The 22,110-nt window shown below is 31.5% G+C and overlaps 1 protein-coding gene across 3 annotated transcripts in view; it reads left to right on the forward strand.

The window, feature by feature from the left end:
* Nucleotides 1-13,613, forward strand: part of LOC127733922 (transient receptor potential cation channel subfamily M member 2-like) — a 125,114-nt gene extending 111,501 nt beyond the window's left edge. For 2 of the 3 annotated variants that reach the window (XM_052243393.1, XM_052243394.1), the window contains exons 20-21: nt 12,342-12,523; nt 13,217-13,613. In XM_052243393.1, coding sequence (XP_052099353.1) covers nt 12,342-12,523; nt 13,217-13,299 — 265 coding nt within the window. In that variant the 3' untranslated portion in view covers nt 13,300-13,613. Of the gene's footprint in view, nt 1-458; nt 691-4,375; nt 4,481-4,799; nt 4,944-5,351; nt 5,664-8,976; nt 9,173-9,529; nt 9,693-12,341; nt 12,524-13,216 lie in introns of all 3 variants that reach the window. The other variant, XM_052243391.1, reaches the window with a different exon arrangement.
* The last annotated feature ends 8,497 nt before the right edge of the window (nt 13,614-22,110 follow it).

Below are 22,110 nucleotides of genomic sequence, written 5' to 3' on the forward strand. Positions count from 1 at the left end.
CGAGAAAAATTAAATTTAGTTATTTTCAATAAACGTATCTTATGTTAAGGAATACGTTTATGTTTGTAAATATGTATTTTAGGATTTGTTTTGTTATAAGTAACAAGTAACAAATATCAAATTCCTTATTGAAACTATGAACATTAAGTTTAAAGTGGATTATAGGTCCAATGGGCCGGGTGTAATTTAAAATAACTATTGTATTATTGTTATGTAATATTATTTATGTTACACATGTCACTATAATAAATGATCTACTTTCTAACCTATAAGAAACGCATGATATTATTATAATGAGCATATATTTTTTTAATTGGAAAGTTGTTTACGTTATAGCATGCTATAATTCTTCAGACATCAATTTTGTTTTGTGATCTCTCATGTAATATCATGTAATATTTTGTAGTTTTATTAAAGTAAGATATACAAATAATTATAAAAGCAATATTTTTTTTTAGAATTTTTGAAAACCGAGCCATTGACCTACAAAGAAAACTTTATGAGGAGGAACCAGAAGTAGCGATGGACCTGATTTTAACGGAACAAACTGTCTGGAATATTAAAGTCAGTCCATTGGAGTGTGCTTTTGACAACGCCATGCTTGACTTTATTGCATACAGCTGTGCACAAAGACGTCTGAACAAAATATGGTACCGTGAATTAGGTGCAAATCTTGAAGATTTCTGGTTGGTAGGTGACAACTTATTTGATAAATTATTGAACTTGTAGTAAAACAAAACAAACTCTATCAGGCAAATTGGGCTTGAAATGTAGTTTTTGGTTGTTCTTGAGATAACAGTTTGGTTTTGATGCATCCAAATATATAATGTATTTAGTTACCTAGTCATTTCTGGAAAATGTTGTATCATTGCTGATAGTGTTTGAGCAGATATTGATATAATACTTAAATTCGAATATAAATCAGTGGATGTATAAGAGTACTTGATTTTTAAAATTTTTTTGTGAACTAGTATATAAATTTTGAAATGTATTCACCCTATTAATACTGTATACAAGTGTCCTTTGAGATTTAAAATTTATAAGTATGAATAAATTTTTGAAATTTTGTGACGCGTCTTGATACACATATACAGCTGTATGTGGTGTCTCAAAATTGGATAGATATCTATGGAATAGAAGAATTAGAGGAAGATTAGTGTTGTTTCTGTATATCCTCTTTGTTTTATTTTATCATTTTTTCTATATAAATTCATGTCGTTATTTTGTCGTTTGATTGTTTTCAACATGAAAATCTCCGAAAATCTTCGAAATGAGATTTCTCATGGTCCTAAGTTTAGAGAACCCCAACACATCAATTGGAACCATAACTTCAAAATAATTATGGATTCAATTGAGGACTACGCCAGAGTATGGGCTAAACGAGAAGAAGTTGAACTGGACACTTTGTCAGAATGGGTCACAACAATCAGGTCTCTGATAAAACGTCGCATTCATAAGTTGAAAAACTGTGTGAATGTTCGACCAAAGTCCATTTTCAGAGACAAACAGGATGTGAAATATCTATCATCTCTTCATGATAAGTATGTTGTTGTTCCTGCGGACAAAGCTTCAAATAATATTGTCTTTGTATGTAAATCGTATTACTACGAATGTCTTGTAAAAGAATTAGGAATAAATGAGCACTCAGGTAATTCCACATACACAGACATATCATTTGACAAGGATGAGATTTTGGCGAATCATAAGTTCTTCATGGCTTCAATGAACATTACATTGAACAACAAATCAGAGGACTTACCTTGTTTGTATTGGATACCTAAGTTTCACAACATTCCGTACAAACAACGGTACATTGCCGGCTAATTTGCATGTTCCACCAAAGAATTGTCGATTAGATTGACTAAAATACTGTCCGCAGTGAAAGAGGGTCTTCAGAAATACTGTGAAACTGTTTACTCGCGTAGTGGTATTAATCATATATGGATTCTTAAAAATTGTAAAGAACTTCTGGATAATTTTAAATCTCGGTCTTTTTCTGAAATAAGTTCTATCAAAACTTTAGATTTTTCAACCCTGTATACCACCATTCCCCATGTGAAATTGAAAAATGGCCTAAAAGAAACAATCCACAATGCCTTTCAACATAAAAATGGTAGCATACGCTATAAATTTATTACTTTGGGATACCATAAGGCATATTTTGTTAATGGCGAACAAAAGGGTAAAACATGCTACACAGAGGAACATGTATGCTGGAGTTTCTTATCGACAACATTTTTATTAAATTTGGAGGTAGACTTTTTCAACAAATTGTCGGCATTCCTATAGGAACGAACTGTGCTTCTCTCCTTGCCGACCTCTTCTTATTTTCATATGAATCGGAGTTCCTTCAGACACTTGTCAAAAACAAGAAGATTAAAAAAGCCAGATTATTTAATTTCATTTTCAGATATATTGATGATGTTCTTTCCATTAACAATCCGAACTTTTCTGATTGGGTTCCATTAATATATTCCCCAGAACTAGAAATTAAAGAAACAACAGACACGGCTTCCTCCGCCTCATTTTTAGACTTATACCTCGAATTTGACATACACAGTCATCTCAGTACCAGAATCTATGACAAACAAGACGATTTTAATTTTAAAATTATCAATTTCTCCCACCTGAGTAGTAATATACCAACTTCACCTGCATATGGGATATACATTTCCCAACTTATTCGGTATGCAAGAGCTTGCAGCTCCTACTCAGACTTTGTAAAACGTCATCAGTGTCTGAGCAGAAAATTGATGAACCAGGGGTATGTCAAAGAACGTCTCTTCCTTTTTCTAAAAAGTTCATCGGAAGGTATCAAGACATTGTTGATAAATATTCCGTATCAACTTCAAAAATAATACATGATGGTCTTGGAGTATAAATTCTGCGTACTGACGCTGTTTTTTTATCTTGATAACGTGTTAAAGTGTTCTTTTATTTATTTTATTAATATTACTTTTACTGTTTGGTCTGTTTTTGATGAAATACATTTGTCGTGGCTCTGTATTGATGCATCCCGGCATTGTGTTGTTTGTATTATTTTTCATTTTTACTTATGTGCTTTGTCCGTGTGACTTTATATGTTTCTTTGATACATATGACGTGTCTCTGTACTTTAAACATCCCGCAATTGTTTTATTGTTCTATTATAATTTTTGCATACTTTGAACAACAAAACTATTTTATATCTCTACCTGTGTGACGTTTACATTCTGACGTCAAATAAGCGATTCTATGCCAGAGTTAATGCTAAAATTACGATTCGATCCCAGTGCTTAAAATTCCTCGATCCTTTATGGGTTGATTTGACATACATAAATAAATTACAAAAATAAGTAAGCAATGAACGAGGTTGTAAATGTGATATATGCATTTTTGTGCCTCTATGTTAAATATTTGTTTGTTTTTGTTGTGATTAAGATTGTGACACGGTGTTGACTGCTGTACCACTATTTTGACATTTTTACCTTTGATGTTTGTTTGTTTTATTCACGCATCGTTGTCAATATAATGGAATTTGATGTTTGATTTACAAGTGAGAGGTTTAGCGCTATAAGACCAGGTTTAATCCACCATTTTCTACATAAGAAAATGCCTGTTCCAAGCCAGGAATATGACAGTTGTTGTCCATTCCTTTGATGTGTTTGTGCTTTTGATTTTGCCATTTGATTAGAGACTTTCCGTTTTGAATTTTCCTCGAAGTTCAGTATTTTTGTGATTTAACCTTTGTTAAAGTTAAAACGTTGGCCTATATTGGGAATCATACGAGATATATTTATTTTCAAACATATATTGAAAATTCAACAGGACATCCTACTGAGTCAAAAATATAAGAACTCGCTGAAATTAAACATTTTTACTAATTACCACTATCACGTTATAGGCTGAAAGAATATATTTTTTCTTTGTTCTGTCAGTAAGAACACAATTCATATAAAATAAATTGGTCCGCACAAGACGGTCGCATCCGGCTGTTACTTAAGACGTGATAAGAATGGTTAAAAGTTTCCTTTTCTTTATAACATACATAAACTTGTACGTTTCTTGCATATATTTCATGTTTTACAGATCTTTTAAGGTTTAATGCGACGTACGGACTCTTCTTTGTGAGAGACAATTTCTGTCTCAAACACTATTCGAATCATCGTTATATTTCTTTAATGCGCCGATCTCGTACAATACTATTAAATGATACACATGACTTGTTTTGTCTACAGGGTAGTCCGATAGATACTACAAGTACCCTTGTATTCCATTCTCTTTTCCACACTTTGATGTCTCTGCTTATTTTATCTTCTGAGTAACACAATTTTTTCATTGACATCAAATGTTTTACACATGATGAACTTAATATTTCTTAAATTATGTATTGTAGAACGGATTCTTCTGTGTTTGCCAACACTATAGAGGAGTTAATAACAGCAACATACGGTTTTTAAGATTTGTGTCTGCCCCACTTACCCGGTTTTTAATAAACTATGTAAGTAATACTTGAAAATACAAATGCGCTACAGGGAAACTTAAAAGGGACATATGAATTACAAACATATAGAAGTTTAACTTTGCCCAATGGATTATAGCCCAAGTTCTTATAATGTTTTAAGACTCTATCAGTTGAGAAAGAAAATATGGATAACGCATCAGTGTATTATAAACAAAAATCAGAATGATGGAAAAAGTTTTTATATTGTAACCACTGAAATTCAAAGAATTCATTTACGAATTTATTCAGCTGTTAACCTTGAAACCTTATTCCTTCTTAATATCATCTCGGCTTCTTACATTTCTCTGCGTTTCAGATATTTTTTATTGCTGCAATGGTATGGTATAGTGCATTCCTGCTAACACAATTGTCAGTTTATGAGAACATTGGTTCCGTTGAAGTTTATGAGTGGCTGGTTTACATATGGTTACTAGGGGATATTCTAGAGGAATATAGAGGAGTAAGTCTGACTACAGTTGCTAAAACACAATTCGCGATAAGTCATTTTTGTAATAAGTAAAATTTGCGTATGCTAATTGATTATTGAAATTTGGTGAATGAATTGTATAACCCTTGTTTGAATAAAGTTTAATGATTTGTGATATATTTTTCGATTTTTCGAATGAGAGTTAGCTCACTTTAAATTTTAATCCTTATTCCTGAACATTTGAAGATATTATTTAAGAAAGCATGTTTACATATTAAACATAAATATAATTGATATGTGTGATAATCCTCAATGAGACAACAACCCAACGTCAAGAACAAATGACATATAGAGGATAACATACAGTTAACGTACTGTAAATCAGTCATTTTTACAACTAATTTTCTATTTTATGATAATTCCTGTCAATATCCATTGAAGATTTTGCCTTGGAATAATGACATCATCAAAAGCAGATTTGCAAAAGAGGAGGAGAAAGACAAGCCATTAAGTCTGTCCATAAAATACAGGATAAAAAGATATTTTTATGACTTTTGGAATTCTCTTGACTTCATCTCATACTGGGTAACAATTGTAGCCATGTTAGTTCGATTCTTTGATGATGATGATATAAATGGCGCTTTAGCTAGACGATTTTACAGTCTCAGTTTATTTACCGTTTACATGAGATTTCTACATTCAATTTTGATGTCTAGAAAATTAGGACCAAAGATAATCATGATCAAGGAAATGGTAGGTTTTCTGTTTTATACTTTTAAACCGTTTGATAGCATGGTATATATAGATATGAAGTAATAAGATCGAATTAAAATGGTTTAAATGGATGAAAGCAAAAATTAGCGTAATAGAAAAGGAAAAATCAGTACATGCAAAACAAAAACAAAAAACCACAAAAAGCTAAGGAACAGCGCTTTTATTGTTGTTATTCATCTCAAAGTCACAGTGAGGTTTACAAATGGAACAAAGCCTCTCACTTCACTGCAAGTTTAAGACGTGTCCTAGAACCGGTTTTAGCGGATTTGTTGTTTTTTCATCAACCATTTAAGTTAAAATTTCTTCATTATATATTGTAGAAGGGTTGGTTTTTGCAAGTCTATCTATATTGATAAATTTGCCGGTAAACTTAATTGTGACACACTTTTGTAGATAAATTCATTTTCAGAGATCGTTTTCTTGTTATAATGAGAGACTTTGGTCACTTACCATCTAGTTTAACTTTGTCTTACATATTTTTGGATGTTTGTTAAATTATTAAGTTGTCAGTCGCGATTTTTCACTTTGAAATCCTAAAATGTTTTTATGTCATCCATATTGGCACATACTCCAAGTAATGCTCGATACCGCGGTTTTCATTGACTAGTTTCGTGTCAAAGTAATACAATTTGATAAATTATTTCGATTGGTCAATGGTGGTATATAGGCGGCTGATTCGAATTAAAAGATATTCTCTTGACTTGGACAAGGTTTACTACTCTTGACTCGGACAAGGTCTACTTCTCTTGACTCTGTTTATTATACGATATAGCCGAGTTTTTGTCAGCCTTTAAAATTGTTGATTACATATTGTCCGTTATACAAGTATTTCAATCTGGGCCAACTAGAAAATGATTAAATTAAAAATATAATAAGGGTTACAAAAATATAAGATTTTATTTTGGAAATTCGGAATGTCGATTTTTATTAACCGCAATGAGCAATAACGTTTACACTGTAAATTTAAAAATAGTTAGTTACATTCCAAGACGTGTCTGCGGTTGAGTCGACTTATCCGGTGACATGGGTGAGACGGTTCTCCGATATTTCAACACTAATACTTAGACAGCTACATTCCCTAATTAATCAAATTCGGTATAAATAAGTTTATTTTTACATTTATGTTCTTCTTGATGCTTTATTTTTGTTTACAAAATAATGATACCACAAGGTAGGTTACGTTTTTTTTTTTATTGTATTTTCTATAAATTATTGATTTTAGATCTCGTTTACACTTATTGATTGTTACATGTTGATTTATGTTATCAGTATATAAATTAACTGAACTTACATAAATATTGAGTCTTTTCTGCTATAGCATAGTTTCCCAAAGGAACGCACTTTACTTTCCTTTTTGAATTTTCCTTTGATTTCGGTATTTTTTGTTATTTTACTTTTAAACATGAATTGCTAGTACGAAACGTTGTCGAATTACAGTTAAGGAACCAATCATCTGTCGTATGTGCGTGAAAGGGTTAAAATATTTACACTTGCACTGGTTGAAGTCACAGTCTGTTGGTGTTTGATTTGGTCGGCAATTTACGGTGTCTAATTAGACACGAGGGAACGGTGACGCATAGACATCCGACCCTCCTGTTGCATTTAAAGGCCCTTTGACGTAAATCAATTTTCCGATAAGCAAGACTTAGTATTCACGAGGAGATATGACAAATGTGACATGTTTGTGTACCCGGACTTTCTTCTACTTACGTTTTAAACATTCATTACCCCTTTTCAGAATTGCGGTTCATTACCTTAATCACAAACAAACACGCTTGTCATTTTTTTTATGTGAATAACATTGAACAAAACAATTGATAAAAAACTTTGAAAAGCCATTTGGAATACTTTTGTCATTCAATATTTTTTTTCAGATATACGATACATTTATGATGTTGCCTTTTGACAATTTTGGTGATGCCCTTACTGCCTTCAAACATACATTGATGAAGTTGCTTTTCTGATCATAAATATTGTCTTTATCATTCCAACCGCCTTAAATGATGGCCGTCTCAGTATAATAGTTGCAATAAAATTCAGAATGGAAATGGGGAATGTGTCAAAGAGACAACAACCCGACCAAAGAGCAGAAAACAGCCGAAGGCCACCAATGGGTCTTCAACACAGCGAGAAAATCCCGCACCCGGAGGCGGGCTTCAGCTGGCCCTTTAACAAAAATGTGTACTAGTTCAATGTAAATGGACGCCACACTTAACTCCAAAACATATAAATGAACTAGAATTTTTAAAAAAATACAAGACTAACAAAGGCCAGAGGCTCCTGAATTGGGACAGGCGCAAAAATGCGGCGGGGTTAAACATGTTTTGTGAGATCTCAACCCTCCCGCTATACCTCTAGCCAATGTACAATAAACAAACACACAGCAATACACACAGTAAAACTCAGTTAAAAAGAAGTCCGAGTTTGATGTCAGAAAAGGTAACAAAAGAAACTAAGCAAAATGACAATGATGCATAAATTAACAAAGGACTACTAGCAGTTACTGACATGTCAGCTCCAGACCTCAATTAAACTGATTGAAAGATTATTTCTTCGTCATATGAAAATCAAGCACAATCCATCCCGTTAGGGGTTCAGTATCATACCATCATAAGATATATGAGAAGGACATAATCCGTATCATGCCAACAACTGGTTTTAGAATAAATGTGTTTATTTCCGATGCAAAGACCCTATGAGTGAATCAATATTAATACCAAAATATGCCATCTTTAATGACCTGACAACAGTATCGTAACTATACCCCATCTGAAAAGGTCTGTTTAAAGGTTTGGTTAGCTTTCAAGGTGAATGTCGACATTTTTGTGCTTTGTACAGAATATTACCATAAAAGATTGGATGTGAAATACCTGATCGTATAAGATGTTGATTTATATTTACGAATGATGTCCATGTACCGATGATAACATTTAGTAAATGTTTTGACTAGTTTATGATATCGAAAACCCTGGTGTAATAATTTTTCAGTAATACAGAGGTTTCTTTCATTTAAATCAAATTCGTTGTCTTATGATGACCCTATTTGATTTGGTTATTAGTCTCGTCATTTTATTGTCTCATTGATACTCAAAATGATTGCTAAAATTTACAAAATACTAAATAACATTTAGATAAAAGATCCCGTTTCACATTTAGACTCAATATTTCTGTATTCAGTAAAATATTTTTTTATCTAATACACCTATTTATTACCAATTTCTTGATTATTCAGACTTAGTTAGAAATTAAAATATCGTCATCTGGGACCTGTTACTAAACTTTCATATTTCAGCTGAAAGACCTATTTCGATTCATCGGTATTTTGTTTGTCTTTATGATGGGGGTGGGTGTGCTGTATCATGCAAATATGTATCCAGCGCACTATGATATGTGGAATCCAACTCATTGGACTTATTGGAGGATTTGGAAGATTATGTACATTCCGTATTGGCAGATTTATGGAGAACTTTTCTTGGAAGATTTTAAAGGTAATATTATATAAGCCAATAAGACAGGTTCAGCGTAGGATAAAAGGTACATTGATATGTATGTGCTTGCCTTTTTATGCAATATGATGGTTTATGGGATACATATACCGAGTTTTATTTTCTTCCCATATTCTAATAGTGAAAAAAAAACAAAAACAAAAGACGTTTTCATAGTGGCGTTATTCAAAGAATTATATGATAAAATTGGTATTTTTGAATAACTAAACATATCAATCGTTTCGATAGAAATAATGAAAAAAAAACAGCTGACTTTATCTAAAAAACAAATGCTTTAAAAAAACAACATCAAATAAAATTCATTTTTTCATATTCTAAAAATGAATCCTTATTTTACAGCAAATAGTAATGAACCATGTACTACAAACCGAAGTGAATGGGAGAATTACCCTGACGTAAAGGAAAGATGCATTGAGTATGACTGGGTTCTGATCGTCATTGCTGCGTTGTATATGCTCATATCTAACCTGTTGTTGGTAAATCTTGTCATTGCTCTGTTCAGGTAGGTATTTGTCATTGGAATGGTTGCCATAATTTCCTAAAAATTAATACCAACGTGTTGTAACATCTAAACCGTTAAACATTTACTTCAAACAATGAAGTAATGAAATAATCATTCACGAAAAGTAGTAGCATGTTTGTTTTTAATGTAGTTTATTCAATATTTGAATACATTTCCGAATTCAGCTGTTTTCTGTTTGTTACATCGAAATCAGAAAGAAAAACACTTATGCAGATCAAAAGGAAATGCCATGCTGGCAATGATTAGACAGATATTTTTTTCTTTTATTTAAATTTCATAAAAGTAATGTTTTATTTACAATATTTATGTCATATGTCACTTGATAATGTAATTCTGTTGAAAAAAATGAAGTTTAAGGAGAATGTTTTTCTCGACCAACAATACAGAATAGAAAAGAATGCACCTGAAATATGAGACTGTGAAACTTCTGAGTTTGATATGATCCCTTTGGCCATTATTAAAGACCGAAAGGTTATACACTTTTTGAAAAAGGTCCCTATCAAAGGTCATTTGACTGCTATAGAATAACGGTTTGAATATTGTTGACAATCGCTGATCACATTTCAAAACTAATTTGAATATTTGATGGTCCCTACTATGTATTGAATATCTTAACTACACACAAAAACCTTCAAACTATGTTTCATCTCGGCTTCTAGAAAGTTTTCTCCGACTAATCTTTCTTTACTTCTATTAAAGAAATTGTTTTTAATTTTCATTGTATGACATAATGGAATTTGTTATTTTTTTGGATTGTCAAACACTCTTTAGGTTAATCACATGCTTTTGATGGTCCGTTCAATTCAATTGACAGTAAGAACTTTTCGACACTATACACTATACACTATCAATTAGAAGTTCTCTTTTTCATCAAATGGCCTTTTTGAAAAATCCTATTAAAGATTTATTTCATATAAAGCCTTCTTCTGTAATGAAAAAGGGAAATATGCTAGATATACTTGCTTTAACTTTAATGAGATGATTATACTGTAAATTTTCTTCATGACATCTGTATACGTTTCGGCAATACAGTTATCGACAGGCTTTAGACAGTCATAAAGGTGCGAATTGCGCCTTTTAAAAACAAACACTTACACCGTTTTCTTGATGATTTTGTTTCTTTGAATAATTAAGAATTCTCTAGTTTTACTGCGGAAATTTCCCAAAGGAACTTATTTTAAATAAATCAAATACAGGCAGAAATAATTGTCCTTATCTAGATTTTTTAGTTTCACATTGGGAACTCTTAAAAAAATTAACGACAAAAGAGATGACTTTTCCCCTAATTTTATTTTTCTTGTGGACGATGGTGTTCCCTTGGCCTCTTCGTACGGTGTGTATATTTTACAAATTCGTCGCGATGCACTTGGCAGTTGTCGCGTTTTAGATTTCAACGAACGTAATTTATGTACTACTGGTAAATTATTAAGTCGGGGATTTCGTTATCACAAATTGATAAAAACTTCTACTTAATTCTTACCTGTATAATCCTTATTAAAACGGGATATCACATACAAAATTTACGGTGATGTTAGTGAGCTTCAAAGAAACGTATTTTTAAAAAGTTCCAATTCAACACTGTAGTAAAATCTTTTAAAATTGTTTTATCGGTATTTACACTGATTTTGTATATGAAAAATTAAAACATAACAAAAAATATTTCGGTGTATATATGTACATTTTTTGAGTACTCATAATCCTAGCCTACGTCCTGTCAATAGTGTTAACTTAAGCAATTGTCTTAGTTATAAAGAGGCATAACTCTAGAACGGTTAGTGACTCAGAGTGCGAAAATGAAAATGGGACGGACGGAGGACGGACGGAAAGACTGAAAGACGGACGGAAGGACTGTCAATGGTAACACCTACTGCCCACGTTGATTACGTCGGAGGCATAAAAACTCATGTACTATAATTTGTGTATAAATATCAAGTAATGCTAGACTTGTGCCCACATACCACGTATGTTAGTAACTCAGAAACCTCGTAAGTATTAAAGTCGAAGTTTTATCCTTTAGGAGATGACATGTTGACCGCAACCGTTTGATAATCCATGCATAAACAATCCTCGTCTTATTTAGACTATGGATGATTTATATAGCTTTTATATAGATATCATTTTTTTCATGTCACTGGGCTGCGTCCACGTTGACGTATACCCAAATGATTTTTGTATTCATGATTTATACCCCAAAAGGTCTAAATCAATAAAAGGTTTCTTGGATATTTAAATGCTTTATCTTAGTATTTGTTAGAAGTGTGGAATATTCGTAAACTAACCGTCAGGATTTCCAATATACCGATGTATATGTAAAGAATTGCTTCACAATGATATTTAATTGTTAAACCTATGAATAATATTTTCAAACCTTTATGCATGTAGTTACCGTTTTGAGCTTATGCAAACATCTCAGAATATTTCGACTTCTACATCCGTTCAAAAAATGAAAGCAATTATGGTAGTTATATTTGTAGTTTTTAAAAATTCTGATCATAAAGTTTGTGCGATATGTTACAACCATTATACTCAATCAAAGGTAGAGAGTATAAAAATGATTCATATCATTACCAACAAATTCAAAATGACGGAATAATCGGTTTATAAATCAAAACTATTTATTTTTTACAGTTACCGTTTTGAAATTGTGCAAGCTAATTCTGAGAAATTGTGGAGATATTGGAGATATTCTGTAATCATGGATTATCGAACCAGAGTTCCAGCTCCTCTCAATTTGATTGTCAGACCTTTTATGATGATTGCAAAATGTATTAAACGTTATAAACAGAGTTGCAATAAAGGTCCCGAAAAGGGTAAGTTACAATTATATCGTGCATTGAACTTTTATTTTTATTATAAAACAAATTTAATTGTATATTCTAATTTTAATCGTGGCTTAGATTTGCAAAAAGTACGTCAGGAGACTTTATTGCCATGGAAGCTTAATATTAATGACCGTGCGTTCTTATACGACAATGATTTTCTTTCTTTTCATGTTATTTTTTTTATGATAATGATACGTTATTTTCATCTTGTCGAGTCTGAAATTCCGATTGTTTCAATATGCACGTGTCTGTAGTTACGTCTGAGATTTTTGGTTAATGTGGTATTCAAATTGCTTAAAAATCTCTTTACACAAGGATACTAATGTCATCGATTGGTTATTGGTTAATATTTCTGTTGGATTTTAATTTTGATTTTGTTGATGGTAGATTCTGATTCCAAAGATTCAGAAATATATTATTGATTAAACTGAGAAGTATTAGTATACGAATAATAAGTCAAGCTATTCTATTTTACTAGTTGATTTCTAAAAGTTGTTGTGGTTGTTGTTAGACGTTTGAGACGCAATCGAGATCTGTAATCTGTTTATTTTCTGTTTCTTTATAATTTTAGGGTTTCGTGAAAATTCGGGATTTTGCTGCACGGTGCATAACATTGAGCAGTTGCCATGATGTCCAATTTCATAGGTGTATTTACTAATATAGTTTTTATTATTTTTCCAGTGGCACAAGAACGAGAAATCAAACGGATGGAAAGATTACAGGATATATGTGCAAACAAATGCATCCGTGCAATAAAAACATAGTATTTAAACCATATGTCAATACCGTCGTTCATACGTAAATAACTTCAGTAGTTCTCTGTTCATAAAGTATGAACAAGCGTGAAACTTTTATTTTTGGATTTATGCACCCTGTTTTAACATTCCAAGTTCCAAATATGACTCTAAAGTGAAATTCAATTGTATTGGTTTGATTCATTGTACAAATGACATTTGAAGTATGTTTCTTCTCTAGTTCCAATAAACAAACTGAGTTAGTGTTGGTGTGTATTTTGTCTTTGATTTCTAATTTATGTCTGTTTCTTCTCTCAGTCCAATATAATAACTGAGTTAGTGTATTTTTTTTTTATTTCTTATTTATGTCTTGAAATTTATTATTTTAAGAAGAAGTCAAACTACTTGAAATTTCAACTGTGACCAGTACCTAAATTTAAGGGTATTATGTGAACAAGATAATCACTGTCTAGATAATTGCCAGTTACAAAAATGTATCTATTGTTTACAAAAACCACATGTTCAAAGTCAGGAATATGACGGTTGTTTTTGAGTTCGTTCCGTTGGTTTACAATGTCAAGTTTTATGGACTTCCCCCTTTTGAAATTTGAGTTAGGTGTTTGTGTCAATGCTTTTTAAATAATAACTTATAAATGTATTCCCTATCAGTTCAAAATCAAAGATTATTCGACAAAAATTTACAAGCATCACATAATATTCTACCAAACAGATTGAAGAGGTTTTCATCAAACTCGAAGGATGTAAAACATCTTTAAAATAATACCCTTTACTCTAGCTTTATAGGTGTAGTTTTTATGGTTTCCTATGTCATACACTTTACAAGAGCATGTTTACTGGTGCAGTAAAATCATCTCCACAGACTTTCATATAACAGTAATCGATGGGTAATGCAAGTCATAGTGAACTAGACAATTAGGTATTGAATCGAACACTGAGTGAAATGAGGACATATTCGAAGCCTCTATGTCAGATTCTTATGTCACGATAACAAACCATGGTAAAATAAGTTGCTGTATTCAACCATTGTAGAAACAAAAAAATAAGGAAACAAAAAAAAAGGAAATACAAACATACAAAAAATATTTACAAAACATTCTGCTCAAACCGGTGCGAGGGGCCGTCTTAAAATTGCAGTGAGGTGATATTGTTTTGCTCCGTGTTGAAGGCTTCACTTTGACTTTTAGACGCAGAACAGCAATTAAAGCGCTGATCCTTTAATTTTAGTGTGTTTGTTGCTGTGCATGTACTGATATAGTGTCATGGATGGATACCCAATATCCTTTGGTTTTTTTTCTAATATAAAACAAATGAAAAAAATCCATGACTTGATATGATGAGCATCTTTTTCTTAATTGCGACTTTATGCATAGTATAACGTACGATATCATCCATATTCATTTCTTCTCTACACATGTGATGATTCTATTTTTTTTTTTAGGACTATACATTGACCCACATATGTCTTTGCATCTTTGTGTCGTATGTTTGCTGTCACATAGAAGTATGCCTAATATCTCTTTCTTTTGCTTCACATTGTACATTCTTTTTAACTTAAATATTTAAGTAAATGCTAATCCATGATTCTGTAAATATAAGCTATATTCTGTGGTTCATTTCTAGAAAAGTAGTCTACCGTATTACTCATTTGAACCTCCTTTATTTTAGATGAATGAAATGCATACCGATATAACTTTAAGTCCCACTTTTGTCTACATACGTAAATCTGAACATTTTGATATATGCTAATACTTTTTATTCCAGTAAGTTATACCCTGATCTGTGATGGATATTTAATAAATGCCCAATATAATAACAAAACTTAATACTGACAAAAAACCGAGTCTTAATTGGATGGAAACAATGTATGATTTACTATAAAAACTACAATGATTCTGGACGCATAATTTGGTATACAAAAGACGCGGATTTCGTCTAGACCCGACAATGACGCTCGAAACAAATAGTTGGAAGGTCAAGTCAAATACAAAATGGAACAGAATATAAAACAAAGCCGAAAATTTATGCCAACTTCGGCTTTGGCTATCTATGTCTGTGGGTAGAAAAGCCTTAGTGGTTCGATATTTCTCCATTGAATACGCAACTTAAGTACAGAGAATGAACGCATCATTGCTATTGCATGTCAATACAACGTACTGACCACGGGGTTTGTTGTACCTATTCAGACGGAGCGTCCACCATCAGTGACATTTACTTCGTGACAAAATTCAGGAAAATAGACTGCTTATATTTTGCTCGCCAGATGCGCGTTTCGTCTACATAATACTCAACAGTAATACTTGAATCAAATCAGTTTGTTATTTTTTTTCCGACAAATACTGGTTTTTATATACTTTTCGATGTTTGATTGTATAGATCAAATGTTTTCGTTTTCTTTTTCCAATTTCAAATCATTAATTAACAAACGCTTTAATAACGCATTTCAAGAATAATACTTTAAACCTTATAAAACATCGATTTCTTTGATATATAACAGAGAGTCGTTAACTGGTAAATCATTAATGGGGGTCACGGTAGACGAGTGGTTTATGTAGTTCAACTACTTTGTCACAAGCCTGTCAACACTGCGGTTGTGAATTCGAACTCTTCACGTGGCAGGTGCGCTCGACTCAAATCTTAATTGACTTGAATTTTTATATTTCCTGCCGAAGGTCTGTTGTTTTCTAGAGGGTTTCCGGCCATCTCCACCAATAAAAAAGGATGTTAGGGGTGTTAAACACCAATAAATTAATTCAAGCAATCAACCAATCAAAAAATTGAACAAATGTTCTATTTTTTCTTATTTCATGCATATATTTACCAATTTGTTACCGTAAACATGAAGATTAATACTTTATTTATTACTAATGAACGGTTTATTGCATATTCAATGTGCGCAATGAATATACAACTACAGATTTGTTTTGTTTCGTTCCTTCGCAAGAATAATATGAACAACAAACAATTGAAATTTTAAATTTGGCTAATTATTTGTCATGGCATTTATCCAACAATATTCAGCAATATAAACTAAAAAACAACCAACATAAACAAACTGGCCAACAAGTTAAAACTTGATAACAATTGGTCACTGAATGGCAAACCAACAGTAAATGCAAAACAATTTCTAGCTGCTGGGCAGATCCACAACAGCTCAATGAACAATATTTTAATAAATCACTACCAATTGAATCATGTTGATGATGACATCCAACGCACTTTCCAAATTGAACGGAATGCCATGACGATAGACATTTTTTTTTTTTTTTATTCCTGCAAATTCCCTGAATTTTCAGGTTTCATTTAATCTGCCGATGAATGTTGAAACGTCTGACAATTTTGATGTTACCTGACAATCTAATTGGAACATTCAATACATTTGGATCTGTTCACCATGTAATCTGAAAAATATACTGAAAACAGCAGCAATTTTGTGTATTTAAGGGAGGGAGGGTGGGTTGTGCAATCTTGTTGAAAAATAATCATGGAATGAAAATTGAGCGGGAACACGTGTTTATATATGACCAAAGTCTACGAGGCGCTTCAAAGCATATTCTTTCGTATGTTTAAATATATGGTTATGTAAGGATTTAAATGGCAGACCGTAAATAATGGACTGACAACATTCGAAACACAATAAACAAATAAATGTATTTTGAATGCAATAAATCAATTCAATTATTAGATCATTAAATTTTAATAATAACCGTATCCGTAATGATAGAGAAAACAAACCTAAAGGGATCTAAGTAGCCATTTCGAATCGTCTTTCCTCCAGTTAAATAAAAAGTATCAAAATGAAATTATTTACTCAATACTTTACAACCTAACTCAATAAAAAAATATAATAGGATTGAACACTTTTTTTAATTGATTTTTTTATGTGTAAACTGAGGTGATTAACTCACAAATTGATTAAAAGTCTGAAGGAAGTTCATGTAAAATTTGTCAGCCAGTTACCCAATTTACACATTGATAACCTGTCGAAAAAATTTGTTTAATCCTTATAATTCTTAATCAAAACATTTGCAATTAACAATTTTTATTCATTGGCTACTATTTACCTACCATCAAATGCATAATTGACATGTTATTGATAAGAAGTAAACCGCCATATTGAATTTCTGAAATCCATATTATCGGTTAATGCAATGCTATATACAATGAAACAACATCTACCTCAAAATTTATTGGTAATGAGATATTATCTGAATTTGAAGTGTTCTAGAATGGAATAACCTTCAGCTTTGAAGTTTTCCTTCTTATGATGTTTTGTCATGACGTTAATGAGCCACGATTTTTCATGAAATATAGCGAAATGTTAATCTAATTTTAATTTGATACATTTCCCAAGCTTCAACTTTTTATTTCATTTTTTATATCTTAGAATAGAAATCACAGTCAATGTATTTGTTTTTCTATCTCAATTTACTTGTGTATCGTAATGCAATGGTTTATGAAGTCTTACATAGTGTAAACCAAGAGAAAAATCAAACGCACCAATCCGATTCAAGTAATATTAGATATGCCAATCATATAAGAATAATACATATTTATTTGATTCATGCATTAGTAAAGATCGAGCTTTCGAAATTCGAGTAATAATAATAATAATAATAAATTCTTTATTTAACGAAGGTAACTCATTTAACATACAATTGTTAATCTCACACGAGGCCTTCACACATTAAAATGAACAATTAATACATATAACAATCAATGCATATAACACAATAATCAATAGAGATGTACACAATTACAAATCTATATACACAAGCATAAAAACAGACTGCAAAACTAGCATGGCAAGAATGTCCTAAGAAAAAAAAAGTTTGGCCTTGGTAAATGAAGATGTCCAGATGTTGTTGACCTAAGAGAATAACTATATAGATCACTGCACGCAGTAAATTTACTAGTAAGATAATCTGGCGCTAGTCCATTCATACAATTAAACATTAAAATGGCTTGAAAATATTTTATCCGTGTAAAAATGTTCATCCAATTAAGTTCTTTAAACATTGATATTGATGGATAATCAAAAGGTTTATTCAAAATTAATCTTGTTGTGCGCTTAGCAGCTTATGAATCCGCTCAATGTTGAAGTTTGCGGTAAAACCCCATATGGTGCAACAATAATCAATTATTGGTAATATATAACTGTTGTAAAAAAGGATAAGACTTTTGCGAGGCAAGTATCGTTTTAATCTATTTAGCAGGTATAATCTGCTTGAAAAAATCTCACATACTTTATCTGTGTGAAATGACAATTATAGATTTTTATCAATATGGATACCAAGAAGTTTTTCTACTTTCACATTGTCAAATGAAGTCTGATTTTGCGATAATACACACAAGACATCATTAAAATTCTCAAGTTTTCTCTCAGATCCCATAAGCATACATTTGGACTTCTTGTTATTTATTATCATATTGTTTTCAGCACACCATTCAATTACGTTTTCAAAGTCTTTATTTAAACAAGAGTTTAAGTTTGAAATAGATTTGGACGTTATATGCAAAGTTGTGTCATCAGCATATAATTCAGACTCTGTGTGTTTTAATGTAAATGGGAGATCATTTATATAGATTAAGAATAATAAAGGTCCTAATATGGAACCTTGTGGGACCCCGATTGTTACATTATTGTATCCTGATTCAGTTGTTCCAATTTTAACCTGTGCAATCTATTTGAAAGGTAGGACGAAAACCACTTAACAGAGTGATCATCATATTTATATAAATTAAGTTTCGATAATAAGATATTATGGTTAACAGTATCAAATGCTTTTTTAAAACTTAGAAATAAAACAGCAGTGAAATTGCCTTTGTCAAATTCTTCTAACCATTTGTCAATTATTTTGATAAGTGCTGTGTGGCATGAGTGTTTTTCTCTAAATCCAGATTGTTGTTGTACTAGTAGTTTGTATTTAGTTAAAAATGAATATAATTGATTAAACACAGTCCTCTCAAAAATCTTGGACACTGTAGGTAAAATTGAGATAGGACGATAATTGTTAGGATCATCCTTATTACCGGCTTTGAGAAATTGGAGTTACTTTTGCATACTTTAGAATATCAGGAAATATACATGTACATAAACTAAGGTTTATAATATGAGTAAGAGAATCTACAATTATTGATTTTGATACTTTTAATATTCTTCGGCCAACTCCATTGGTCCCGGTTGATTTATTAATATCTAGATTTGTGAGATATTTAAAGACATCACCATTTGTGACAGTATACAGTGTAAACAATGTGTTATCATAAATTTTGGATTTCACATAATTGTTTATTTTCTCTGAATCAAAGTTAGAATGGGGATGTGGAATAAGTTTTTCTCCCACTGAACTAAAGTGATCATTTAAGCAGTTTACAATGTCAATTTTATCCGTAAGATTCTTATCTCGTATGTTATCATATCAATATCATGATTCGTTGTAGAGTTAAGATCTTTTAAATGTCTCCATAGAGTTTTACAGTTTTTATCATTACTGATGGCATCCATACAATACTTAGATTTTGAAGAACGAATCAGTTTATTTGTTAGGTTCCGATATTTCTTATAATTATCCGTATCTTTCTTTTTATGATAATAATCTCTCTGGTTAGCTGATTTGCATATTTCATCTGTATATCACTCTGGTTGATATTTATTTTTTATCCGTTTGGTTACAACAGGGGCATGTTTATCTAAAACATTTACAATAAGATAATACCACATATCAATTGCTTCATTTGGGTCACTTATTTCATGTATAACATTAAATGGTTGTTTAGACAAATCATTTAAGAACAATTCTTCATTAAATGTTTTGAAGTTTCTGTATTGGATCTTTAAATGTGAACCAGATTTATCCTTGATAAGCTTAGTAAATTTGTTTACAGTGCAGCTAATGGGATAGTGATCACTTGGGACATAAGATGGCACAGTAACATCGATAATATTTGTTGGATTAGTGCTGTAAATATGGTCAATTAATGTGACACTAGTTGAAGTAACTCGAGTAGGGTCAATAACCATTTGATGAAGACCATATGTTGAAATAAAATTTGACCATCTAATAGGAAGGGTCTTCATATAATCAATATTAAAATTACCCATCTATAAAATATTATCGTTTATAGAGAGGGCATTTATGAATTCTTTTTCGAAATTATCGTACCCGAAGTTTGACTGTTTGGTGGTCTGTATACAAAGCATAATAAAAAAGACTCATTATGTTTTCGGAAAATTTTAAACCACATAGTTTCGATGTTTTCACTTTCTAATGAAGTTAGTCTTTCATATTTAATATTGTTATCAAAGTAAACTATCCAGCCTCCACCTTGCCTGTTTTCTCTATCTTTTCTTGCATTAGTAGAGCTGTAGCGAGGAATATTGATCTCATTTTAATCCTGCTTGCTTTTTTTCATCTAAAAATGTTTCGCACATACCGATGATATCTGGTCTCTGTGATTTATGAAGATTTTTAAAGTTAGCCCTTATTTCATCAATTTTATGTAAAATATGTGGTATATTATGGCATGTTAATTTTAACCCTTTTTTTTTGGAGTGGCCATAAATGTTGGTATAATCTTGAATAGTTTTATTTTGCCTAATTGTTGTGTTCATTAAAGATTCAGGATTGTGATTTATCCTTTTATTTTTACAAGAATTATTAATATTATTTATATTTAGCTGGTGGATCTTAATAAGGTTACTTTCATTAATCATGTTTATAAAAGACACATGTTTACAACAACAATCAAAACAATCATTTTGACATACATCACACACAATCGTATTAAGTACTTCAAAAATATTTTTTATACATATGTTATCTGATTGACATTTTTTGCCAATTTTTCATGCTGAGTGTTTGTACCAGCAGTTAATCTCTTTATGTCCAAGACGAAAACAAAAGTTACATTTGATCCTTTGATCATGTTTGCAGTTTGACAGAGTGTGATAATTTGATCCACAGTTGTTATAGTAGGAGTCCCATGTATTTCTGTCATACGTTTGATACGGCTGCACTGACGGATTGACATTTCTAATAGGTATTACTTTGTTAGTGTTATCAATTAGTTTCGTGGTTCCCGAATTTGTTAGATGAACATCATCTGTGTGTATCAAGCCTTGCACTATTTCCCCATTACGCAAAACAAAGTTATCCAAATGGTTGATAAATGTGACATTTTCCTCTATACTAATTTCATAGAGGGCATTATTGATGTGGTCAAGGTTTGTGTTTGATCTGGGTAAACATTCCCCGATAATGACCGTTTTAATTCTATTGGTTTTTGCACTTTGGATAACATTTTTGTATTTCCGTTTGAAAGTTTATACAGATAATTTCGCATCATTTTCACCAAACTGTAGAACTATTGTATTTGACACTATGAAAATTAGCGATTGATTAAGTACTGGGAACCTCTTGTGGATCTGTTAATTTACTCATACCGGTATTTTATTCAAAACAGAGGGAAAATAATTTACAGCTTAGAAGTATACATGTGTTGTCGTAAAACCTTCGACTAATGATTCTATTGTTGTAAAACGAGGTTTTTTAGGGACGATATATAGTGTTTATTCAATGGTATCAGCGTGGACAGTGTAATCGCCAAAATATATAACACAGCCTACACACTTCTCCTAATTTGCGATTTTTAATAAAAAGAATGACATGGAATACCACATATACTGAATAGTATAAAAAACTATAACAAACATATTATAAAAGAAAGGAACAAAAAGAAACAAAGACGAAAAATCAACGAAAACAAAAGATCAATATCGGTTGAATACTGCAGATCAAGAACAGAGAGTTCAGAAAAAAC

Source organism: Mytilus californianus, unplaced genomic scaffold (assembly GCF_021869535.1).
Source record: "Mytilus californianus isolate M0D057914Y unplaced genomic scaffold, xbMytCali1.0.p SCAF_3, whole genome shotgun sequence".
In the NCBI taxonomy this organism is placed as follows: domain Eukaryota; kingdom Metazoa; phylum Mollusca; class Bivalvia; order Mytilida; family Mytilidae; genus Mytilus; species Mytilus californianus.